The sequence below is a fragment of the Podarcis melisellensis genome, assembly GCF_964234715.1.
Source record: "Podarcis melisellensis genome assembly, chromosome: 9".
NCBI classification, from domain to species: Eukaryota; Metazoa; Chordata; class Lepidosauria; order Squamata; family Lacertidae; genus Podarcis; species Podarcis melisellensis.
The window spans coordinates 40,191,060-40,214,042 of NC_138541.1; the positions used below are offsets into that span (position 1 = coordinate 40,191,060).

General features: G+C 43.9%; 1 protein-coding gene across 9 annotated transcripts in view; it reads left to right on the forward strand.

Annotated features, from left to right (window-relative positions):
* The first annotated feature begins 10,193 nt into the window (after positions 1-10,193).
* The window catches only part of NPY2R (neuropeptide Y receptor Y2), a 32,405-nt gene continuing 19,615 nt past the window's right edge, over positions 10,194-22,983 (forward strand). Inside the window, exons 1-4 of one of the 9 annotated variants that reach the window (XM_081926155.1) lie at positions 11,875-11,914; positions 15,922-16,018; positions 18,215-18,316; positions 21,545-21,989. Coding sequence is in view for 2 of the 9 variants with exons in the window: in XM_081926162.1 (XP_081782288.1) it covers positions 11,421-11,914; positions 18,215-18,316 (596 nt within the window). In the remaining 7 variants the exon portion in view is untranslated. Of the gene's footprint in view, positions 11,915-15,921; positions 16,019-18,214; positions 18,317-21,544; positions 21,990-22,013; positions 22,553-22,983 lie in introns of those variants that run through there. The other 8 variants (XM_081926156.1, XM_081926158.1, XM_081926157.1 and 5 more) reach the window with 8 other exon arrangements.

Genomic DNA, 22,983 nt, shown 5'->3' on the forward strand with positions numbered 1-22,983 from the left:
CTGCAAGATAGGAAATTTTAAAAGTCAAATCTTCGTTTTTCATTCAGTCATGCCAACTAGCTCTACTTCATTCTCTGTGGTATCTGCTGAGGTGTGAGAAGCTCCACGGGCACTTCCACAGACATAGCTACAGATGCTGGGCAAGACACCAGCCCACCTCTTCACCAAAGTCAAGACTTGGCTGAAGCGGTATGTGACATGAATTTCATGGGCAGCTGGTGCTAAATGTTTTGATTCTCAACCTTTCCTGGAAAATCCACATCACTGACAACCGTTCAGCTGTTGAGCTAATGAGCCAGCTTGTCTCTTTTGCTCTCTCCCCTCCACGATCAACAGTGGGTGGCTATGAGATATTCCAGCATTGTCTGTGTGGGCAGGCAAAGACGAAACCTGCACATTCTATTTGGGTACCTGTATCAATGCAGAGCTCCAGAGCATCTATTAGGTTTTATTTATTTATTTTACCGTGTACTTTGCTCTGAAGGAGGCAATTTAGTGCATTGTGTGCACTGAAGAAAAAGCCACAGCTGATCTCTTCTGGTACAGTAATTGCATCATGATCTCTAGAGACTGCCTTTTCTCTTCACCCTGCTGGACTCAGAATGGTATTTCTGTTTGAATGCAATGCAGAAAGCATGCTTGCCCTATCTTTCAGCCATTGATGGCACAACGGTCAGGACTGTGTGCTTACCCCTGTGGAGTCCTTTGTCGTGGCTTCTTAAATGGTCGGTGTCTTGGACAGTTGCCCAGCTGTACTCCATGAATTGTTCTGGGAGTTTACAGCATCCTCATTATCTTAAAGCGATCAGGCAGTGCCTCCTGGCATGAGCTTTAAGCAGGAAAACGTGAAACGTTTGCAATGCTGCAAAAGAGATTCCCCACTGGTTGACAACAGAAGAAACACAAAGGCCAAAGCAACATGGTACAGTTACATACCACCTCAATCTCTGAGCAGTGAGAGATTCGAGAGGTTCCAGGCATTTACCCAGGATTCAGTTTTCTTGGAATGAAGGTCAGTGGAGACTGTGGTGTCGTTAGGATATATGGTTTTATTTACACATCTATACAACCTGAGCATAAGATGAAGCAGCTCACAGCATTAACCCCCCCCAACAGATCTTGCTTCTCCCTTAGTCATAGCCTTGGATTCTAGCACAAGTCAAGCATGGCTCTGTATCTCCAGCTTCCCAGCCTGCTTTGTGCTCAGTTCACCCAAAATTGCTTGCCTATTGTTCTATCTACCAGCCCAATGGGAAGGGGAAAGGCCCAGCCATTTCCCCCATGACACAGAACAACTCCTTTGGTTATGCTAATCATGGTGCGTAACTAGCCAGCCTCAACCATTTCCCAGACAAAGAAACTGGTCTGCCAAGCTTGCTCTCATACCTTCTTCCCCAAAAGATACAGGGACCCAAGAATTGGGAGGGGCTCAGAGCATCATGCAGACTGACCCCATAAACCTGCAACAATACATTCCCTCTGGGGCTGCTTCCCCATAATATTGTAGCTTCACTTGACCTCATACACCAGTGTGAGCATGCTGTGTGTTTCTGACTCTTGCCAGCAACAGCCAGTTAGGTCAACATACAATGAGATAATGTCACAATGTGACTATGTTTTGTGGCAATGTTGTGTGGAGTGTAACATATAATTCTGCTGGTAGAGCCAATATTTTCAAATTGCAGGTAGACCAGGCCACTTACTTTATGTGACAGCTCCCTTATCTACTGCTATAGTGGAGGCCCATCATTTGGCTAAAATGAGGGGGGTTGGGCCTCCCCACCGATTCCATTAAGGGCCTCCTCCCTTTTCTTTCATGAACTGGAGAGTGGTTGAGTCTTAACACACTCAAATGATACCCACCATCCTTATACACCCAACTCTTCTTTTTAGAAAGTTCAGAGCTGCTTCTATGTGTATCCCACTGATCTTCCATCTAGGCACTGCTGGTCCATGTTCATTGATCTTCCAGAATGCTGCAGCATTGCATATTGCCCAAATCATTTAAGGAACCGATTGAGTTTCTCTGATGGAATATGCTTTTTCCTCCTTTTTCTTTTTTTAGTACTAGCTGTTCCAAATACATCATAACTTATTATGCAGGTAAGAAAACTGATGAAAAGGGATGTCTGAAGAAATGTATGTAGGCCTTTTACTGAATGTCATTTTGTTTTGTTTTGCTGAATAGTCCAAAATAATGCTTACCTTATCACCCATTATGCTAAAGTTTCACATACCTATCAAAGAATGCATTTGGTTATCAAAGAGACTAATTGACAAAGATGCTTAACTTTTATTAAACTGGTGCCCAATCTCCTCTGAATTCTTAGCAAAGATTCTTATTAAGATCCCACTGTATGAGATTATGGACAAGACATAGAAGATAAATGCTCTTTTTATAATGCATGCAACCATGAGCAGGATTTGTAGGCATAAGTATTAAAGCAGCACACCAGGGCACTTTCCTTTTTATTTCTTTTGGCAAGTATATTCAATTAAGCAATTGATTTTCACATAAAGAACAATTTCATTTTGCAAGGCTGATTTGCTAGCAAATGAGCAAGAATTATAAAGAAGCCTGTTCCCATACATATATTCCTTCCACAGCAAAAACAGTGTTTGAAAACCAAATTGGCGCAACGGGGATGGAACAATATTGATCTATAAACAAAGATGGAAGGCATAATCATTTATGTGCAATTTCTACTTACAACAGTCATTTTGCTGCTCTCTAATTATTATTGAATGAATTTATGTGCAGAGACAATTAAAGGGACACCACCCTACCAGAATCTTGGGTCTATCCATACCATAGATTTAGGTTGGCCATTCCTGTTCCTCCAGAGGACTCTGGGAAATGAAATTCTGTAAGGGTTAAAAATTGCTAGCTGTATTGTCAGTAGCTTTGCCAAACTACAGAATTCTTTAGGAGAAGCCATGAAGTTTTAAATCAGTATAAAACAAATCTGGTACTACATGTGTGACTTGAACTTTCTGCACACAAACCAGATCACCAAACTTTGGGGGCCAGTGGACACATATGAAATTTTGAGATAGTGTTCTAGCTGCCAGTCGCAAAATGGCTGCAGTGAAGGGTGCACTGTAACACAAAATGGCTGCCATGTCAGCATGGCATAATGGTTGCCATGCAAAGAGCAAAATAAGAGGCAGGACAACAAAATGGTGTGTGTGTGCCCTCCCACCAACAGACCCATCAATGGGACCAAAGGCACCTACAACAGCCACTCCCCACCTCTTCAATGTGAGGTGGGGGCATCCAATCTTGGCATCCAATGAAAAATGAGCATCTTTAAGGGAGCCATGCCCAATGTATGAGACACTGAGTGCAAACTGTAACTGAGCGGGGAAAACAGTTTCTTGTGCATTATGGATTTTTAAGGGAATATTTACGGAGACTTTTTGCAGGCACCATAAAGGTACTGACAGGCATGCAGGCAAGATTATATTTTCAATCACCTGATACTCAGTGGAGTTCAGATGTGGAGAAAAAAAATCAGACCCATTTTTAGACAGTGTGTTGTCATGTGTCACTAACCAGTACCAGAGTGAAAATGGATGTAGGCAGGGAGAAACAAATTCCCAGAGCAAAAACAAGAATAGGAATATTAAAGCAGCACAGTTCTCATGGTTTACAAAAGGGACACTGACTCCAAAAGAACTGAGAAGTGTCTTATTCAGTGGCAACTGTGCTTTGAAGATGGAGATTAACCTAAATTTAGAGAAAATGTGTTGCAATTGTTTATCCAGTGGAGAATATGATGAAGGATGCTTCCACACTGAGTATTTACTATGGAAAAGCCACACTTTGTTTACTCACTTTTAAGGAGGCATCTGCACAATAACGTGAATAAAATATTCTCGTGCCATCTTCTACCTCAAGTATATCTCTTCCCATAGGAACTGAGCTGTACTCTGTGATCATCATCTGAGGCCCTTCTTTCATGTGCCTCCACCATGAGAGGTCTGGAGGGTGGCAAAATGAGAACTGACTTTTTCTGCCGTGGCTTCTGAAATACTCTTCCTAGGGAGGCTCACCTGGTGCCTTCATTACATATCTTTAGGTGCCAGGCAAAAACATTCCTCTTCTCCCAGGCCTTTGGCTAATTAAACAATCTGTGACATTTTAAACTGTGTATGGGGGTATTGTTTTTGTTCGTTATTATGGTATGTATTTTGGTGTTTTTATACAGTGGTACCTCAGGTTACATACGCTTCAGATTACATACGCTTCAGGTTACAGACTCCGCTAACCCAGAAATAGTGCTTCAGGTTCAGGTTAAGAACTTTGCTTCAGGATAAGAACAGAAATCGTGCTCCGGCGGTGCGGTGGCAGCAGAAGGCCCCATTAGCTAAAGTGGTGCTTCAGGTTAAGAACAATTTCAGGTTAAGTACGGACCTCCGGAATGAATTAAGTACTTAACCTGAGGTACCACTGTATTGTAAACCATTCTTTGGATGAAGGGCAGCATAGAAATCTAATTAATTAATTAAATCAATTAATTAATCCAGAATAATATCTGTTGAAGTTCCTCCTCTGCACCATGAAGTCAGAAAATCTGACCATTTCTAAAATCAATGCAACAGCTGTGCAATTTCCCCAGGTGTAGCTACCCCATTGTCATTGCACAACTGTTTAGTAGGTTGTTAGCACAGGGACGCGGGTGGCGCTGTGGGTAAAACCTCAGTGCCTAGGACTTGCTGATTGTAAGGTCGGTGGTTCGAATCCCCGCAGTGGGATGAGCTCCCGTCGTTCGGTCCCAGCTCCTGCCCACCTAGCAGTTCGAAAGCCCCCCTAAGTGCAAGAGATAAATAGGTACCGTTTCTAGCGGGAAGGTAAACGGCGTTTCCGTGTGCTGCTCTGGTGCAGGCTCGCCAGAGCAGCTTCGTCACGCTGGCCACGTGACCTGGAAGTGTCTTCGGACGGCTCCGGCTCCCGGTCTCTTGAGCGAGATGAGCACGCAACCCTAGAGTCGGTCACGACTGGCCCGTACGGGCAGGGGTACATTTACCTTTACCTAGCACAGCTAATATAGATTACTGTACCCATTTCTTTCTCTATGGTTCATCTCGCCGATTTGGGTATCACTTAACCTTCCACTTTTCAAAAACATTGTCTTTATATCATTTATTTTCTCCCCTTCCCGGGGGAAGAATCATAATTGGGAGTGCAACAAGAGGGAAAGTTTTTAATCCTTTCACCACACACAGTAGTCCCAATAAAAATGTCCCCACCTCTATCATTTGTGGTGAGGGGAAGGGGGCTGCCCACCTGACTACAGAAGGTTATTTGGATTCCTGCAGTCTATAGAAGCAGAGTTGCTATTCTACTTGCGTCTTGAAAGAGAACAGGAATGATTGGGTGCTGCTAAATCATCGGCGTCTAAAAGCACCTGAAATAAAATGGAGTGATTAAGATTTGAGTGAGCATACAGAGAAGAATTCAGTGGTGTCAATGTAGGAAATGATGCTATATAGCCTGAGAGGAACCTCAGCTCAGAGCTGAAAGATATGTTTGATTAAAACAGTTTTTACAGAAACAAAGAGCTACAATCTGAGGGCAATGTGATGAAAAACAAAGTCCACTACCCTGCAGCTGTAGTGTGTGAGAAATCCATGCAAAATTTAATCTCAGTCTCCAAACACAGGCAATAAAATCAATTTGTTCAGAATCAAAAGTTCTTCAAAAAGGGATGTTTGGTGATTATAATTGCTTCCTTGGAGGACGCACATGAGCGTGTGTGCTGCATGTCAATCTTAGCATAAATTTTCTCACTATCTAAGGCTAACTTTACACATTATTTGAGCTAAGTAATGAGTACAGAGTGACAAGTATTTAATAATGCACCAGGAAACTGGCCTGGCCTAAGACATTTTGGCACCTGAGGGAAACCACAAAATGGCTTCCTATGCACGCTCCCTGCCAGGAACAAGTGAAGAGAGTGAAGATCTGCATGTAATGCATTCCTTGGAGGCGGATTTGCTGCCCCTGTGGATGCTGCTGCCCAAAGCAGTCACCTCACCTTGCCACATGGGAGGGCCGGCTCTGCCAGGAAACGTTGATAACTTTGCTCTGAAATCAGAAATGGTATTCTGATCACAGAGTAACGTTATAATATATAGGATACTTTGGGGCAAGGCTGGATCTGTACCAACAGCTACTCTCATCATCAGTTGCTGATAGCCATACAAGAAAGTCCTACAATTTCCACACTACATCCTATAACTGTCACTACTGGCATTGCCCATCCTGGTCCAATTTCTTTGCAGAAGAGCTCAGATGCACTTTAACTAGACAACCTGAATTTCCCAGTGCTGTTGAATCCTACCCAGAAGACAATTACAGTCCTGAACTACCCCTCCTGGATGACGCTCAAAGCTTAAATGTGACAGTAATAATTTTAGGGATGCGGGTGGCACTGTGGGTTAAACCACAGAGCCTAGGGCTTGCCGATCAGAAGGTCGGCAGTTCGAATCCCCGCGATGGGGTGAGCTCCCGTTGCTCGGTCCCTGCTCCTGCCAACCTAGCAGTTCGAAAGCACGTCAAAGTGCAAGTAGACAAATAGGTACCACTCCGGCGGGAAGGTAAACAGTGTTTCCATGTGCTGCTCTGGTTCGCCAGAAGCAGCTTAGTCATGCTGGCCACATGACCCGGAAGTCATGTGTCTGCGGACAAACATTGGCTCCCTCAGCCTATAGAGCGAGATGAGCGCCGCAACCTGAGTCGTCCACGACTGGACTTAATTGTCAGGGGTCCCTTTACTTTTACCTCTATCCCATAATTTAATTCTATAATAACAGAAGGAACTGATCGGAATATGGCTCTAGCTGGAATGTCAGTATGGGCTCAGGGGCCACATGTGCGGCCCCAGTCTCGGACATCCCTGCCCCTGCCCATCTCCAGTTGTGTGTTCGACTAAGTATGCTTAGAAGCCTCCCTGTGTTGATGAATCCTTTGTTATCAGGGTTCCACATCCAAACTAGGCTTCAAAGCACGTTCACCCAGTTGTGCTTTTCCAGCTCCTACCATTCAACATTGGTGGAATGAACATTGCTGCACATGAAAAGAGGATGAGGGCCAGTGCCCCTCCCCTCCTCCAGCTCAACTTGGCAGTTGTGATGGTGTGACGCATCAAGGAACTGACCCATTTTTATTTTGTTTTTTGGCAAAAACTTGGTGCTGTTTCTACAGACACATTTTTTTACCAGGCGTTTTAACCTAGCAGCAATAGAAGCCAGTCACCACAGTTTAATCATGCTCAATAACAAGCCGTCAGCAGTTAGCAGAATGATTATTACTTCTGTGTGGCCTTTGGCAACAGCATATAATCACTCATCTCACAGGAAGCTGGGGGGAAATCAGAGAAGAAAGGGAGCAAGGGGGAAAAACCTACCACAGAGGAGAGAGGGGGAAGAGTCCTTGCAGGCCTCAGCTTATAAAGGGACTGGATTAACCATCTTTTGGAGCTGAGCGTAACCTTATCTGAGGAGAACTTTTGGCTTAAAAGGCCAGATGGGCATTCATCACAATGGACACCTCTTGCCACACTCTTTTCCACCCCACCCCTATTGCTCTGGGACAGGACTACTTAATGATGCAGAACAATGGTCACCAATCCAGAGAAGCGGACACGGAGCAATGGATCCAAACTACAAGAAAGAAGATTCCACCTGAACATTAGGAAGAACTTCCTGACAGTAAGAGCTGTCCGACAGTGGAATTTGCTGCCAAGGAGTGTGGTGGAGTCTCCTTCTTTGGAGGTCTTTAAGCAGAGGCTTGACAACCATATGTCAGGAGTGCTCTGATGGTGTTTCCTGCTTGGCAGGGGGTTGGACTCGATGGCCCTTGTGGTCTCTTCCAACTCTATGATTCTATGATTCTTTTCTTGCCTCTGGGTGCACTTGCGAACCAGAGAAACTGTTGTGGGCATCACAAATACTCACCACAACCAACCATATATGACAGCCAAGGGTATTAGCTTCAACAGAACATGTCTTTCAAGACTATTTTTTTTTTGGGGGGGGGATGGAGAGAAAGCCTTGGTGGGTATATGTGGGTGGGCACTTTGCTGACAAACCCTTGGATTTGTGGCATCATACTTAAGGGTACATTCTGAGGAAATGGTGGCTGCTCACTGCCAGCTGCCATTCCCTCTCACTCCCCTATGTATAATGGCACGTCATGTGAAGTCAGCCTCCTTAGTAGCAGTGTTGACTTCGTTCTTGTATCCTCTTCTATCAGTGGAGCAACTGTGATCAGTGCAGATTCAGTTTGTGTTTTCACTATATGCCACATGGCTGCAGCTGCAGCTGCTGCTGTAATATGATCTAAGGTTATTTTCACTTAGACAGGAGGCACCCTCATAATAGCACATCTAATTATTTACTTTCACTAATGCTTGTTTTCAAAAGTCATTTGAAGAAGCGAGGGGTTGTGATTTGTTCTCTAAACAGGGCCAGCTCAAAACTTTGAGGGGAGGATCAGATGAACAAATTGTGCCCAAAGAGAAATAATTAATATTATTAATACTACATACAGAACTTGTATTTATTTAAATTTGTTTATTTATTTTTCAAATAATCAAATACTCTTGGTGCAACAGTGGATTTCAAGACAGCAAACAAAGCCATTTACAATTACAAAGACATTACGAAGCAAACAAATGAGTTGTACAATAAATGGAAGAGGAATAGAATCATTTCATCAGCAACATATACCCACATCTAGAATGCTGGGCTAGTACAAAGATTATAAGCTGGAGCCAAAAAGAATGCATGATGTATGGAGGTATATATTATTTTTTAGATATTTTGGCCCCAAATCATTTAGGGAGCAATCCTACAGGAAGATAAGCCAGGATCAACAGGGTTAGAATCCATTAGATCTTTGGCTCTGCCAGGAGGTTACCGGTGTAGCTGGACTACACCAGTGTAAGTAACTCTGGTTTCTCTTAAGATCGTATAAATCTTTCGCCTTTTACTAACGCCCCATCCTCAGCTCAGCAGCATATCTCCAACTGAGCTGAGCCTGGAAAATCTTAAGCTGGTGTAAGACCTGAAAAGAGCCATTCTGGGGTCATGGCAGGGCAAGATGGGAAAAAGGGGAACAAAGACTAGATCCTAAGCCCATTCAGTTCTTTCATGTCACCTGGGAACCCAGTGCAAGTTAAGCTGGGGAAAAGGATGGCAAACACTATTTTAAAGGCTTGTTTTCACTCTGTCAAGCTCAGGCTGGTTCTAGACTGATGTTTGAGCGTGGTGTGGTTTACTCCAGCTTAACTTAGCATTACACCAATCTCTAGTGCACATAATTGTCCTGTTGGGGATTTAAAGGTGAGCCCCTGCACCCTGAATTGAGTTCAGCAGCAAACAGGGCGTCAATGTAGTTTCTTTAGAATGAGAGTTACATGGCTCTGGCAGCTGAACACTCTTACAGCTGGCTATTTTCAATTGCTAAAAAAGTCCACCTGCAAAGACTTTCTGAAATGTCAGAAGGTAATGCTCATTAACCAAGAAGGGCTGGTTGTTTTTTTTAACCACATTGGCAGTGATAAAATCACAAGGAGTATGTAAGGACTTGGACAAGGGCTTCTGCTTCTCTCCTCATCTCACCTTTGCTCAAAATATCATGCACTTCAGAAGTCCCTCTAAATTTCCAGGAGTTTGCCAGGGAGTGCATGAAAACTGCACCTAGGAGGAAATTAGGAAATGTACTATTTTTGCCTCCCTAGTACAAGGCCATTAGAATTTAGGCCTGTGGGAGCTGCATTTTTTTTTTGTATTATGAATCAGTGTGGTGCAGTGGTTAGAGTGGTGGACTTGAACTGCACAGGGGTGGCTTGTTTGGTGGGGCAGTGAGCAGCCATAGCTTCCAGAAGCGGGATCGCTGCTACTCACCAGGAGAGGGAGGAACAGGATGAGATGACAGCAAGGTTGGGGCCAGGCAGACATGCCAGCAGAACCATCCTGGTGCATGCACCAATGTGTCTATACAGCCCCAGACTCAACACCACCTCACTCCTCTTCCTGGTAAGCAGCAGTTCCTGGTGAGCCACTCCTGGGACTAGAGACCATGTTTTAAATCTCCACTCAGCTGTAAAGTCAAGCCATGTCATGCTGACGTGTGAACAATTACCTGTTCTTGCAAAAAAATAAAAATAAAAATTGGGGGTGGAGGAGGGCAATTGGTCTGTCCTCATGATCCAGAATGACTTCAAATGTCATTTTGCAATTCTGTATTATCACATCTTTTTGTAAGTACCTCTGCTTCCCCCCACCCCCCAACTCCTCAGGCAAGTTGAAGGAGAGGGATAAAGTTCAAGTAGCAACACTGATTTGGCAAGTGTTGGACTAGTATAACTACAGAATAATTCTGGAGTCTCACGGGATATTAACCCAAACATCTTTAAATGTAAGAATATAGAAGAGTCTGGGAGGCAGAAATAAGGCTGCTTTCCAGTTCATTTTCTTCAATAGCAGCTGCAATAACTCTTTCGGCTGCCACGCACAAACTACTTACAGTGGATCAGTTGCATTCCTCCTAATGGGACTACTTTGGAAGACAGATGCATCATGGATTCATAGCAGCCTTCACAGACCATCGTTGCACGGTCTCCAGATTAGACCCCACTTACTGGTTTCCTTATAAAGCACCAGTTCACACATTTAGCAGATTCAAGTGATAAAGCTGCGTGGATTTTGCTGTTGCAGTTGCATATCTGAATACATCCCCCTTAAAAAAACAGAGGCTTCTTGCATGTAGAAAAGCATCAGTGTTCAACCAAGCCATATTCCTGTCATGCTAGTTTTCCAGGTGCACATGACGTTGTTGTTGTTGGGCACTAAGACACACACACATTTACCAGGCTTTTAGAAGTGGTGCAATCCTGGACAAGCAACAACAGCAAACTTTCCCACTTGATCCTGTTTGAAGTAAACGCTTGCCCTGGATTCTGCATCCTCCCCAACGCGAACATAAATGAGAATGATCAGCTTTCGCCTAAGGAGCATTATGTGGCTGAGGTCCGCATCACTCTCCGGATTGGGCCGCTACTGGTGCTAAATCGGAAACTAATTGCCCAATAAAATTCTGTTTCTTTATCCAAAAACCAACAACACTGACACCTAGAAGTCCTGAATGAAAAGGGAAATGGAAAGTTGTCTAGGTCGCCATAGCACTTGGAGAGCTTGTCTTTTTAGACGTTAACCGCGAGAGACCCACTCGGATTAATAGAAAACCCATTTTGTTGTGACATGATATAAACCATCTGAATCTATCTGGACCGCCCCCCCCCAATCCCCATCACCTTCTCTTTCATGAATTTTCAGCCGAGACAATAAACCTGCGGCTCGTCGTCGGACTGCAATCCCTTCGGCACTGAGCGCAAACGCCGCTGAACTCAATGGTCTTACTTCTGAGTAGACACACTTGCGGGGCTGCGGGACCGAAGTGCGCCTCTCTCTTCCTTTTTTCACACTCCGGTTCAGTTACGAAGAGGGAGGCGCCGCCCGGGGCTGACGCCATTCATGGCATAGCTGCGGGGCTCTCTGCACATGTTCAGAGGCGCTCGTTTCCTCGTCGGGATGCCTCTCCCGCGCGGCTGCCTGCCGGCGTTCCGAAGAGATTCCGAGCGAAGCCCCGCCCCGCCGGGCACGAGTGGGCGGGGCTCCTGGTGCCCTCCCTCCCCCCTCCCTCCCCCGCTGCCTTCTTTCCTTCCCCTCGGCGTCCTCTGCCCGCTCGCGCTCAGTGGCCGGGCGAGCTTCGGCAGGTGAGCACGCCGGCGCCTCCCTCGTCCCGGAGATGGAAGAGGCGCTGCAAACTTCGGGCGCCAGAGACGGAGCGTCGGACTGAGGCGGGGAGAGGAGTCGAGAAGGGAAGCAAAGGCACGGGAGATCGGTAAGTCAAAGCCCCACAAAAGTATCTGGTCACTCTAGGGAGGAAGGCGGAAAAGAACAGCCCCCCTTGGGTACTTGGAGGAGGGCAACTCCTGGCTTCCCTCCTCCATCCAGGCGAGGCACACGTCCCCGCCCTGCCTGGAGTGCCTGGAAAACTTGGACACTTCTGCCCCCATCTCCTCCACTCCTGCTTTCTAAGCAAAGGTCCTGGTGCTGCCCAGGGAGGCGAAAGGAGAGCCTCGCTCGTGCTTTGGCGACTCGATCTCCACGAGGAGAAAAGGGTCATCTGGTCACTGGCAATTCTCTTCTTTGGTCCTCCTCCGTTTCGAATTAATGAACGAGCCCTTGAGCTTTGCTGCGCACGGGGATTCAGAGTGACAGGACATAAACTGACGCGGGAAGATGCGTGTCTGTTGGGTCCGTGATAGCAGCCTCTGAATGTCACAATGGGGATGGGGATGATGGTAATTAGACACTAAGAACCTCAGGTTGCCGGCCACAAGCTACAGACTCCGCAGTCACCCTATGGAAGTTTGTTGAACTCCGGCCGGAATAATTGAATTATGAACTGCAGCAACAAAGCATTCAGGAGTCGTCTGTATTTAAGTGTTTGGCAGTCATATTGCTACACATCTCTCTGCTTTTCTTGTTGTGCTTTGTTGCGTTCAACCTCTACTCTACCCTGCTCCACCCCGTGTACATCCCATAGGAGGATGATATCAATTAATAACGTACCAGCCAGCTCTGCAAGAATGCTGGGGGGATTTTTAAACGGCTATTATCATTATTATTGAAGGCTGGGGAAGGAAGTGTTTTGTGCATCAAACTTAATTCAACTCAGGATAATGTCAGCTAGCAGTAATGCTTTTTTAAAAAGCAGGCCATATGGCATAAATAATGGATCAGATTGTTTGGAGCATCAAAATCGTAGCCTTTCCTTCTTTAACTCCTGCCTTTCTCAACAGCTCTGTATTTCTTTCAAACCAGCAGCTTCTCTTCATTGGAAGAAAGTTAGTAACACATTGCAAACTTTTACATTAGAAGGTCACTTTAAGTTTCTGTTGGGTGAAAGCAGATCCCATGGAAATAATCAGAATTCTCTTCTGAGCAAATATGTTTATAGATGAGTTTACTTGTAAAGATGGTTTGCTAGAGTGTATTTGAGATGTGGAATGGACACATAGACCTGGTGTGCATGTCACATTAAACTGTTGGATTTTTAATAGGAAGTTTCATTGGATTTCAGTAAATACAAAATTAAATCTCTTCCCAACAGTAACAAATTACCCCTCCTTGCTTAAGTAGGACAAAACAGTTTCAACAGTGGAGTTCATTGTTCCTTAACCAATCATGTGCACGTGGTGGATGCCAGATTGTATTATTTTCATCTGAGAAAGTTGTAAATGGATGCCATATTTCAGTATAGTCATTAACATCCTGAGAGCCTTTACCCATTTAATCAGCTTTCCATCAAAGCAACCATCCATATTTTCTGTCTTCTAATACAAGCTGCAGGTGTTCTCCCAAGTTCTTCCAGTTCTGTGTTAATCAATTCATTATTGTGAAGTAAAATGTTGAGGGGATTAAAAAAAAAAAAGGCAGAACAAAACGTACCAGAGATAATGGACACCCTTGTTTGGTCCCTCAAAATAAAGAACATGGGACTGAGTCCCTGTTATTAACCTGGACTACAGATTCTGTGAGCCTATAAAATTGTTAAGAGGCCCCTCTTACCCTCTCACTGAAGGATGCCCTGGTCATTCATATTGTTACGAGTTTGTAAATTCCTGGGTCTGATAAAAGTGAGAACTAATCAAGCTTTGGGGAGTTAAACTGTACCAAACAGCTTATGTTAGAACTACAAGCCAGGCCAACCTGATGATGGCTTGCTGAGTGAGAGTTGTTAGGGGTGTAAAGCTTAATGATGGCCAAGTCAAAAAGAGGCAGGGTGATTAACAAAGTAGTTACTCTGTGCCAAAAGGCAGAGGGATGTGAGCCCCTCCTTCATCTAGCAAGAGACAAAAGGCCAGAAGTTTTAGGATGGCACTTGGCAGTGAAGTACTGGCAAGAAACTGTGGCAGGCTGTGAAACAGACGGAGAGCATGGCTGATTTCTCTGTTGGATCCAAGTTCACTTTGTCTATGGGAGAAGCAAGAGACCCTCATGGAGTGTAATGCTGGAACCCCTCCACAGTAGGCTCAGGTGGTCTTAACCATATATCATAAACAAACCACAGTCTCTGCTTTGCCTCCTTTACAAAAGGAAACACAAACCCTGAGAAAGTGCTTGGATTCCTGCTCGGAGATTGGGATGACATGTAACAATATTAAACCATAGGTTATGCTAACTGTGGTTTAATGTAGGGGTGGCCAATGTAGTGTCCTGCAATTGTTGTTGGACTCCAACTCCCATCGGCTCCAGCTAGCTTTGTTAGTGGTCAGGGATCATGGGAGCAGACATATGAAGCAACATTTGAAGGGCATCACTTCCCTGTTTAATGTGATGTGTGAACCAGGCCATTGCAGAATGAGTCCAGCAGGAGTTCTAAAATCCGCAGAGCAGTGCTGGAATATGGATTATGAGAAGCATGATTGCAAGATGTTTTTGTGCACTCATTCAAGTAAAAAAACCAGCATTAGCGAAAACAAGCGTGCTTCAGAATAGGTGAAAGAAAGAGACAGAGAGAAATAATGAGGATTTTATATACAATACAGTAGGATTCTTAACAGCCCCATCAAACACCCTCGATCTTTCCAATTTTCGGCATTTGTTAACCAAATGCAATTTCTCCTCTGCTTGTGTTGTTGGATTCTTGAAGTATCTTTATTTTTTCCTCCCCTCTGGTGCTGCTACCCAAAAAATTCTTCCTTGGATGAAACAAACTCAGCAGAGCACTTTAACAAGGATATAAAGAAAAGATGGTGTCACGAGAAGAAAAAACATTATCTGATCATTTTCTAGCCAAAAGGAGGATGAAGAGCTTGATGAAAAGAGAGAGATGGAAGAAGAGGTTTTGTAGAAAAATGAAGCAGCCTTTCAATACAGTTTTTTAAAATACTGTAATTTTTCGTCAAAGAAATTTTAACATGCTTTTTTCTTAATTGGGAGTAAATGCAGGGTTCTTTGACTTGTATGTTATGCATCTTAGCTGCATGCTACATGCATAATTAGCAGACTTTGTAATTGTTTGCTTATTTACAGTGCAGCCCTGTATATGTCTGTTGAAGGGTAAGCCCCATTGAGTTTACTGGGACTTATTCTTCCCTAGATAAGTTGGGTGATTTGCAATGAACCTGCAAGGATTCATGATTCCTAGCTGTTTAGCAATGGCAACAACAAAATCACTTTTTCCACTTAAGTGGGGCTGCTGAAATGAAGAAACTTAACCAGGGCTTATCTTTTGTGTGAAAGGACTGCAACCTCAGTTCATTTCTGGAAGTGAAAACAAATACCAAGGTTCAGAAGCACCCTGTCATTGAATTCTCACTGGCCCACTTCACACATAATGTTAGGTCAAGCCATATCTAAGTGTGAATGAGTGACCCACAGCAACTCATAGTGGCCCAGACAAACCACAAGCTCAGATTCAGATGAGCTTTGGCTGTGGCTACCTGAATACTCACTCGTTCATGCATAGCCATGGTTTGGCTTCATGTTATTTGCAAACTAGGACAATATTGTATATTTTACACTTGGAGCTTGTTGGCAGATCTTGGGTTGTAGGCGAGGGAAGTAGACGCAACAAGTTTAAAGTCTGCTCCATTATGTAGTTCAGTACACTGTCTTCTACTTTGGGACCAACTTCTGAGTAAACATGGCTAGGATCAGGTTTCAGTGGTTTCCCCCACCCTTTCCATAAGGGACACTAAAACAACCTTTTAGCAATGGCTTCATTCCTTGTGGGCAAATGTGATTTCTGGTCACTCAGTTTCCTACCTTACTTGTGCAGGAAGATAGTTTTGCATCTGCATTTCAACCATGATATACTTTTGTTTCACCTGTCCACAGGTGTGATTGACTTAAAGTATATTATTACTAGTCCTGTGACCGCCCCCATCCGTACCACAGAGATGTAACCTTTACAGCTTGAGAAGCCTCAGCAAAGGTAATGCAGATCAGCTGGGGAGGCGGTGATGTTTGCAAGAGAATGAAAAATTTCCCAGCCACAAGCTTCTAAGGGGACATCCATGCCATACCATTCCCAGTCTGGCTCTTGTGTCTTAAACTGAAGTGTGGGAAGAGGGATGAAACTGGGAGCTTCCCCCCTGCCCCCCTTTTGACAGCCAATAAGCATGACTCTTTCCATGTTTATTACCTGTTACAGGGCATTCCTGTAACAGGTGGTGTGGATGGGCAAGGAGATGAACCAGAGGGGGCTGAAGTTGTGGCCAGATATGGACAGCGGGGGTTGGACACATGGTAGATGCTGATCTTCTTTAAAGTTGCTGCATAGATGTACTCCAAGGCAGAGGTGGCCAGCTTCAGGATTCTTAGGGCCCCTTCTGTTCTCCATATAGTTTTTGAGTAAAGGGAGAAAGGGGCTCTTTCTATAACCTGCCCCCTTCACAGGTGATCAGGTTTCATAACAAGTTCAGTGTCATCCAGCAACAATAGCTTTACAGGGTCAAAGTGAACAACACACAGGAGGCACACAAATCAAGCCTTCCTCTGATCATTTTAAAAATGAAAACCCATGTCTGGGCTGTAATTTGGAGCAGGGGAGAGGGGAGGGACCGCTTAACTATTTCCTTCCTTGCCATTTGCCTGCTCACCAGCCCACAAACTGCCCCCCGCTTTTCTCCCTTTGCAAGGGAAAACTTTTGAGAACCCAGGCAGTTTGTGAAATGGCTGGGTAGTGGAAAAACAGCAAGAAAAGAAAGGTTTATAAAGTCCTCTAGATATGATTTTCAGTAACTGGAATGCATAGGGCTTTTATATTTTTAAGATGAAATGCAGAGGCAGACTTGCTGATTAGGGGTGGGAAGAGCCACTCTGCTAGCTTCCCAGCAGGTGCATTGCTGTTACTTTCTCAGAATGAGAGGGTGAGGTGGTGGGAAGGTCAGCACAGTGCAAACACTCTGATGCAGCCAATCTGGTGTTCCTGCTGATGCATTTGCACCATGCCAAGCTTCCACCGCATCACCTCTCCAGCAAACCAAGAGCTGGAAAGCTAGTGTAGCAGCTTTGTCCCACTGATGAGCCACTTCTGGTGAAATGCAAATCGCTTTTTTGTTGTTTTGTTCCTTAAATGAATGAATAAGCAAAAGAAGTCCACTGTGCGGCTATTCCTCTCCTGCAACTGCAGCCTCTTGAGCAAGGTTGGGGAATCTGTGCCCTCCAGATGTTGGTGGGCTCCCAAATCCAACCCAGGGGTGATGGGAGTTGTAGTCCAGGAATGCCTGGAGGGTCACAGTTCCCCCGTTCCTTGAGTTTGCTTTTGGTTTTAAAAAAGAAAGAAAACGGAGAAAAGAAGCACATAGCTGCATATAGTATTTACTGCTTTGCAATTATAAAATGTGGCCACTTGGGTATTGTCTGTGTCTTACATATAAAACAAACTTTAAAATAAATGAAGTCCTCTGACACACAAGTTTTTAAACACCTTATCTCTTTGAATGAGGAAAGCTGAAGGCAACCTTTTTTACTTCATTAACATTTGGTGTGACCTTGGCAGCAGATGAAATTGCTTTGTAGGCTGTCCCTGGTTAAAGGCATAGAGTGGGATAATCAATGCATTATTAAGGATGTGTAGGAAATGAATGGTCACAAATTCCTTTGGCGACTGGGAGTTCACCCCCATCCCTAGAAAAACCTGCAGTTGTGCTTTGCAGCGCAGCAATCCTCAGTGGCACCACCATTTTTTTGCAAGCCATGATACATTTGCTTCCCACGTATTGTAAACATAAGGAGCAGGGCACATAAGTTAACAGAATGTAGCCTAGAAATGCATTGCTATTGGGAAAGGCAATATAGAATTTCAATAGGTCTAGAATGGTTCATTAACTTCTAATTGACTCAGGCTAGGGCTTGCCTTCATACAGAGGAGCAGCTGGGGAAATAATGCCTGAGGCATGTTCATCTGACACAAAGAGTGGGTTCAGGTAACAGTAGTACCACCATGGTGGTTGCCTTTTCACTCTGCAGGGCTATGTCCATCCGATAAAGCCACTGGCTGTAGCGACTGGAAACATGGCAAATGTGTACCTTGCATATTTGCTGCCTTGTGGAAATATGAGGATGAAAAGACTGTTAGCTTGCCAACTTATTATTAGCGTCACCATGCTCTGTTGCTTCGTTTCAGGTCTTCTCTCGTCCACATGCAGTTTGCAGGTGTTGATAGCAGCTGCCGCCAGCCGTGCCTTGAAACAGAGGATTGCCAACTCTGCGGCAGAGTAGAGTGCAGGTGGGCAACGTGTGGTATGAGAACTAATGAGGCCCATAGCCTGCTTTCATACAGCCTGCGGCCTAATTTCATGTGGGTGGCAATGAGGGAGGAAATGGAGGGAAAGATGATGGCAGAGAGAGAGAGAGAGAATGAAAGGGCTGCTAGAAAACAAGAGGGGGAGGGGCTGTCCTGTCACAGATCCTTGGTTCAAATTCTCCCCACTATTGTTTCTGGCTCTGCTGTCTGCTGGTGTGCAGCTTCCAACAGATTACCTCCCAAGGGAATGCAGAAAAAGGGTTATCCCAACCCTGTGGGCACTGGTGGAGAAAGATGTGTGTGCAGACCACCCCAGGTGTCATCACTGAGAATGTGTGTGTGATGTGGTGGCTTGGGCAGGTGCCTGTAGGCTCTGCGCTGCCTGAAACAGCAGCGTGGGATTTGTGTCTGCCCTCCGCGTCTCCCTCCGCTGCCCTACAGCTGAGGGGGAGGTGGTAGAGAGGCTTCATGCAGCGCGCCCCGTCCCCGGCTGCAGGATGCGTGAGTCGCACCAGGTACCCGAGCGGTTAGTTACGCCGCTGCCTCTGGGAAAGGATTCCATCTTTCTGTTAGGTATCTTTGATTACAAAGAAGTGTCCTCTATAGTTCTGTTCAGCAGCTACAAGGTAAATTCAGTTTCCTGAATGGGGATATATACTTTCCTACATTTATTTGGTAGAATATATATTTTTAATTGGTACTTATCAAAAGCTACACAAAAGGTCTTATCCAGTACAAAGTATCTTTCTATTATACAACAGAGTAAAAGAAATACTTTAAAAATCTAACCTGGAAATGAACTGGAACAAAAGGAAGAAAAAAAGTGGTGGGTGGAGGAAGGAAGAAAGAAAGAAAGAAAAGAAAGAGGTAAAAAGAGAGAGAGAAAGAAAAGAACATGGAAAGATAAAAAGGTTCTCTGTCTGTCTGTTAAATATAGTATTCACTCATTAACATCCAACTATTCTATTTTCTATGAGCCAATATTTTTTCAATCTTCTAATCCAGATATTACAAGTTCGTTTTCTCATTCAAGCAGAAAAGCCTGCAAGAAGTTTCCAATCCTTAATAAATGTCAGTAATTTTTTCTCTCTAATTAAACACATTAATTTTGCCATCTCTGCTAAGTCCGGTAGTTTTATCAACCATTCCTTCATAGTAGGTAGGGCTGTCTCTTTTCCATACTTGGCTATATTTCTGAATGGTTGTGGGAGCCTCGTAAATTGCTCCAGGTAATTAATCACATTTCAAACTGGCTTCCTTGTGGTTAGTGCTCCCCTGTTTCCACCCTGTGGGTGCTTCCACGCAAAGTGCCAAGGCACTGTTTTTCCTCAGTTTGCAGAAACTGATACTGAATACCACACCAAGTTATTCAGTGGTACCCGTCCCCCTGGCCCAATATCCTTGTGTGATGTCTATTCACAAGTAAGTTCCATACCCCAAACTCATGGAAATACTCTTAGCAAGTTCAGTCTGTTTTGTTGCTTTTTGCTGGTCTATGCTCTGGGGATCAGTGGTGAATAGTTTCTGATCTGCCCCTTGAATAGCTTCTCTATCCAAAATAGCCTAAATGCCCTTTAACAGTTTCTGCATATGGGGGTAAGTACATCACTTTTTTAAAAATGCCACTATTTTGCCAAGTATGAAAATTATACTATTAATAATAGTAAATCTCTCACACACACAGAGCAAGAAGAGAAACTGAGATTGGGGTAATTGTAGAGATGTTATTCAAGGGGGGAAACGGATCCTAAATTCAAAATCCTTTATTAGGCATAGCACACCACACATTAACAGACAAACATCATATACAGACTGTATAAAATACGGGCTCAGCGAACACAATTTATCCCAGTCCTATAAAACGGATCCTGTTCATTCTGCCTCCTCCAGCACAGATTAAGAAGAACCAATACGATGGGCTGCGCTTTCTCAGAGGAAGCATTTAATTTAAATGCATAGGCACCCTGAAAACCTTAATAGGGTTTAACTTGTTTATTATGGACAAATTGAAGCTGCTCACAAAAATTGCCATTGATTAGGCATGCAGGAAAAAAATGGGGGAAAGACAAAGGATTTTCCAGAAAACACTAGAAAGCAACAGACTAATAAGGACATCATATGGATACTCTCAGGAAGCGAGCAAGCATAATTTCAGCAAAAATAGTTCCTGTGGAAGTATCTTAAGTTGCTCAACACAAAACTATATGATAAATTGGTAATCAAAAAATACATTTTCTATTCTGGAATAATTTAAAAATGCCCTTGTTTGTGTTGCAATGGCGACAACCTGGATTTAGGAATTCTATCCCCACAGTTCAGGATGCGTTCTCATGTAATGAAGACTTCCAACATCTTGTTCATATAAACGGGGGTGTTAAAGCAGATGGTCAGTGCAATCCTGTAATATACCTACATGGAAGGAAGTCCCATTGAATTCAGTGGGATTTACTCCCAGATAAGTCAGTAAGATTGCAGGCTCAAAGTGTCTAGCTTTACACACTTGCTCTTTTTCATGTCTCTCTTGAGCTTATTCCCTCAAGCTGATAATAAACTGAAGAGTTTTGACAACTTTAGCATTGGTTAGCAATATTTGTTCACTCTTTATTGCTCTGCTTATATATAAACTAAAGGCAGAAGTTTCCCCCCCTTTCTTTGATCGTACTTTGAAAGGTTCTGCAGCAGAGAAAAGGGGAATGTTTTCTTCTCCTCGAAATACCACTCCAAGTGCAGTCCACTGCCAAAGAAACATTATCTCAGGTTATTTTTTAATGTGTTTTTAAAAATTAAATTTCAAAGTCAACGTTGTATAGAAAAACTCCTTGGTATTAAACATGCTTTCTGTTCCCTTATTTATTGCAGGGTACAGCTTGTACTCCTGAATGCTAGCTGCTTTGCTACACTGACCTTTTAAAGGGACAGGGGGGAACTTCATGTTTCAGTTCTGTTTAGATGGTTGTAGATGTGCCTGTTTTTTCAGTCACTCTGTCACTCTTTTCTAGAGTTTAAAAGAAAATGTGTGGTGTTTATGACATGTAGCTTCTAAAATTCTCCTGATACTTTCAAATCATCAGTATCATGAGCAGCATGCTGAGAGTCACAAAAATGAACTAAATTTCTAGCAGTAGCAGCTGGGAAGTGCTTTCTATGTATATTCCCTGGGCATGAAGAGTACTATGTGTGTACATATGTCTTTATTTATTTCATTAATAGCCCACCTTTCCTCCAAGGAGCTCAAGACGACAAATGTGGTTCTCTCTCCACCTTCATTTTATCCTCACAAGAACCCTGTGAAATAGGCTAAGCTGAGAGACTGTGGCTGCCCCAAGGCCACTTGGCCAGCTTCATTGTCATGTGGGGACTAGAATCCTGGTCTTGCTGGTTCTAGTCTGGCACTTTAACCACCACAAAACACTGGCTCTGTTTGTGGGAAAATCACATGAGGTGACTAGCTTTCTGCATCAGTTGATGGAGCCACTCGGCTGACCTTCTGTCACTGCTGCTTACCGGAAGGTGGAGGAATGAGGTTGGCACAGTGGAAATGTACCTGCAAGAACACTGGATTGACACCACTGATGTGTCCATACCTCGCTGACCTCACTGCTGCCACCTTCCCTCTACTTCAAAGTAAACGGCAGCAATACAGGCAGCAGGTCAGGTGAGTGCCATTGCCCTGTTCTGTATATATCTGGTTCATGAAATTGATTTTCAGTGAGTTGTGTAGCTGAGACCTATAATTTTATTTGTATGTTTTCATGAATGATCCATTAGAGTTCCTCTCCAATGAATTTTGCCTTATGCAGTTCAAAATCCTTAGTTGTGAAGGGCAGAAGAGCAGTCTAGAGGTATTTAAAAGCATTGCTACATGATTTCTGCTGAAGCTGAAATGATTCCACCCGCATCCTCAAAGTTCTTCTTTATTAATGTCATTGGTGAATATTCCCTGAAATTTCTTTGCCTATGCAAATATTCTACATTCTGAAATAGGATTTGACATTTAATTTTCAGTAGAAGGTCAGGACACATTGATAATGTCTGACATGTAACACTCAACATTTGATAGGATCTAAGAGCTGACATACAGTACCAGCCAATGTTTGTCAATTAGAACTGTACAACATCTTCCCAGTTATTGTGGATATTTCTGCCTGGCCTAACATCATCACATGTACAGGACAGCTTCTGCCAAAGCTGACACACGATTTGGGGGAGCAGCAAATGGTTTGTTCACATTTTACATTGAAAGGGCTGGCTGGCTTTCTGTAGTTTGTGGTGTCTGGCTGTTGCTTAAAAGACCAGCCTAGGAGAAGAGGAATCTCAGCTCCCAGTACAGTACAGTGCTGTGATGGGAAGAAAAATGCAGCAGGGAACAGTTTCTCTCACCACCACAGCACTCAGCTTGTGAGAGAGGAACCTCTCCTCATAACATAACATTGTGATGGGAGCACTCCACTGCTTCTTTGCAGATCAACAGGTCATAGTATCTGAAAGCTGTGTGTGATGAGAATGTGTGTATTATGTCTATATTAAAGATGAAGCAACTGAGTCTGAGATATATTTTCTTGCCTAGGGCCCCTAAGAATTCAGGTCTGAGGTGCAATTTGAACCAGGGACCTCCCAGTCCAATTCATTTAACCAACACCCTACCTTGG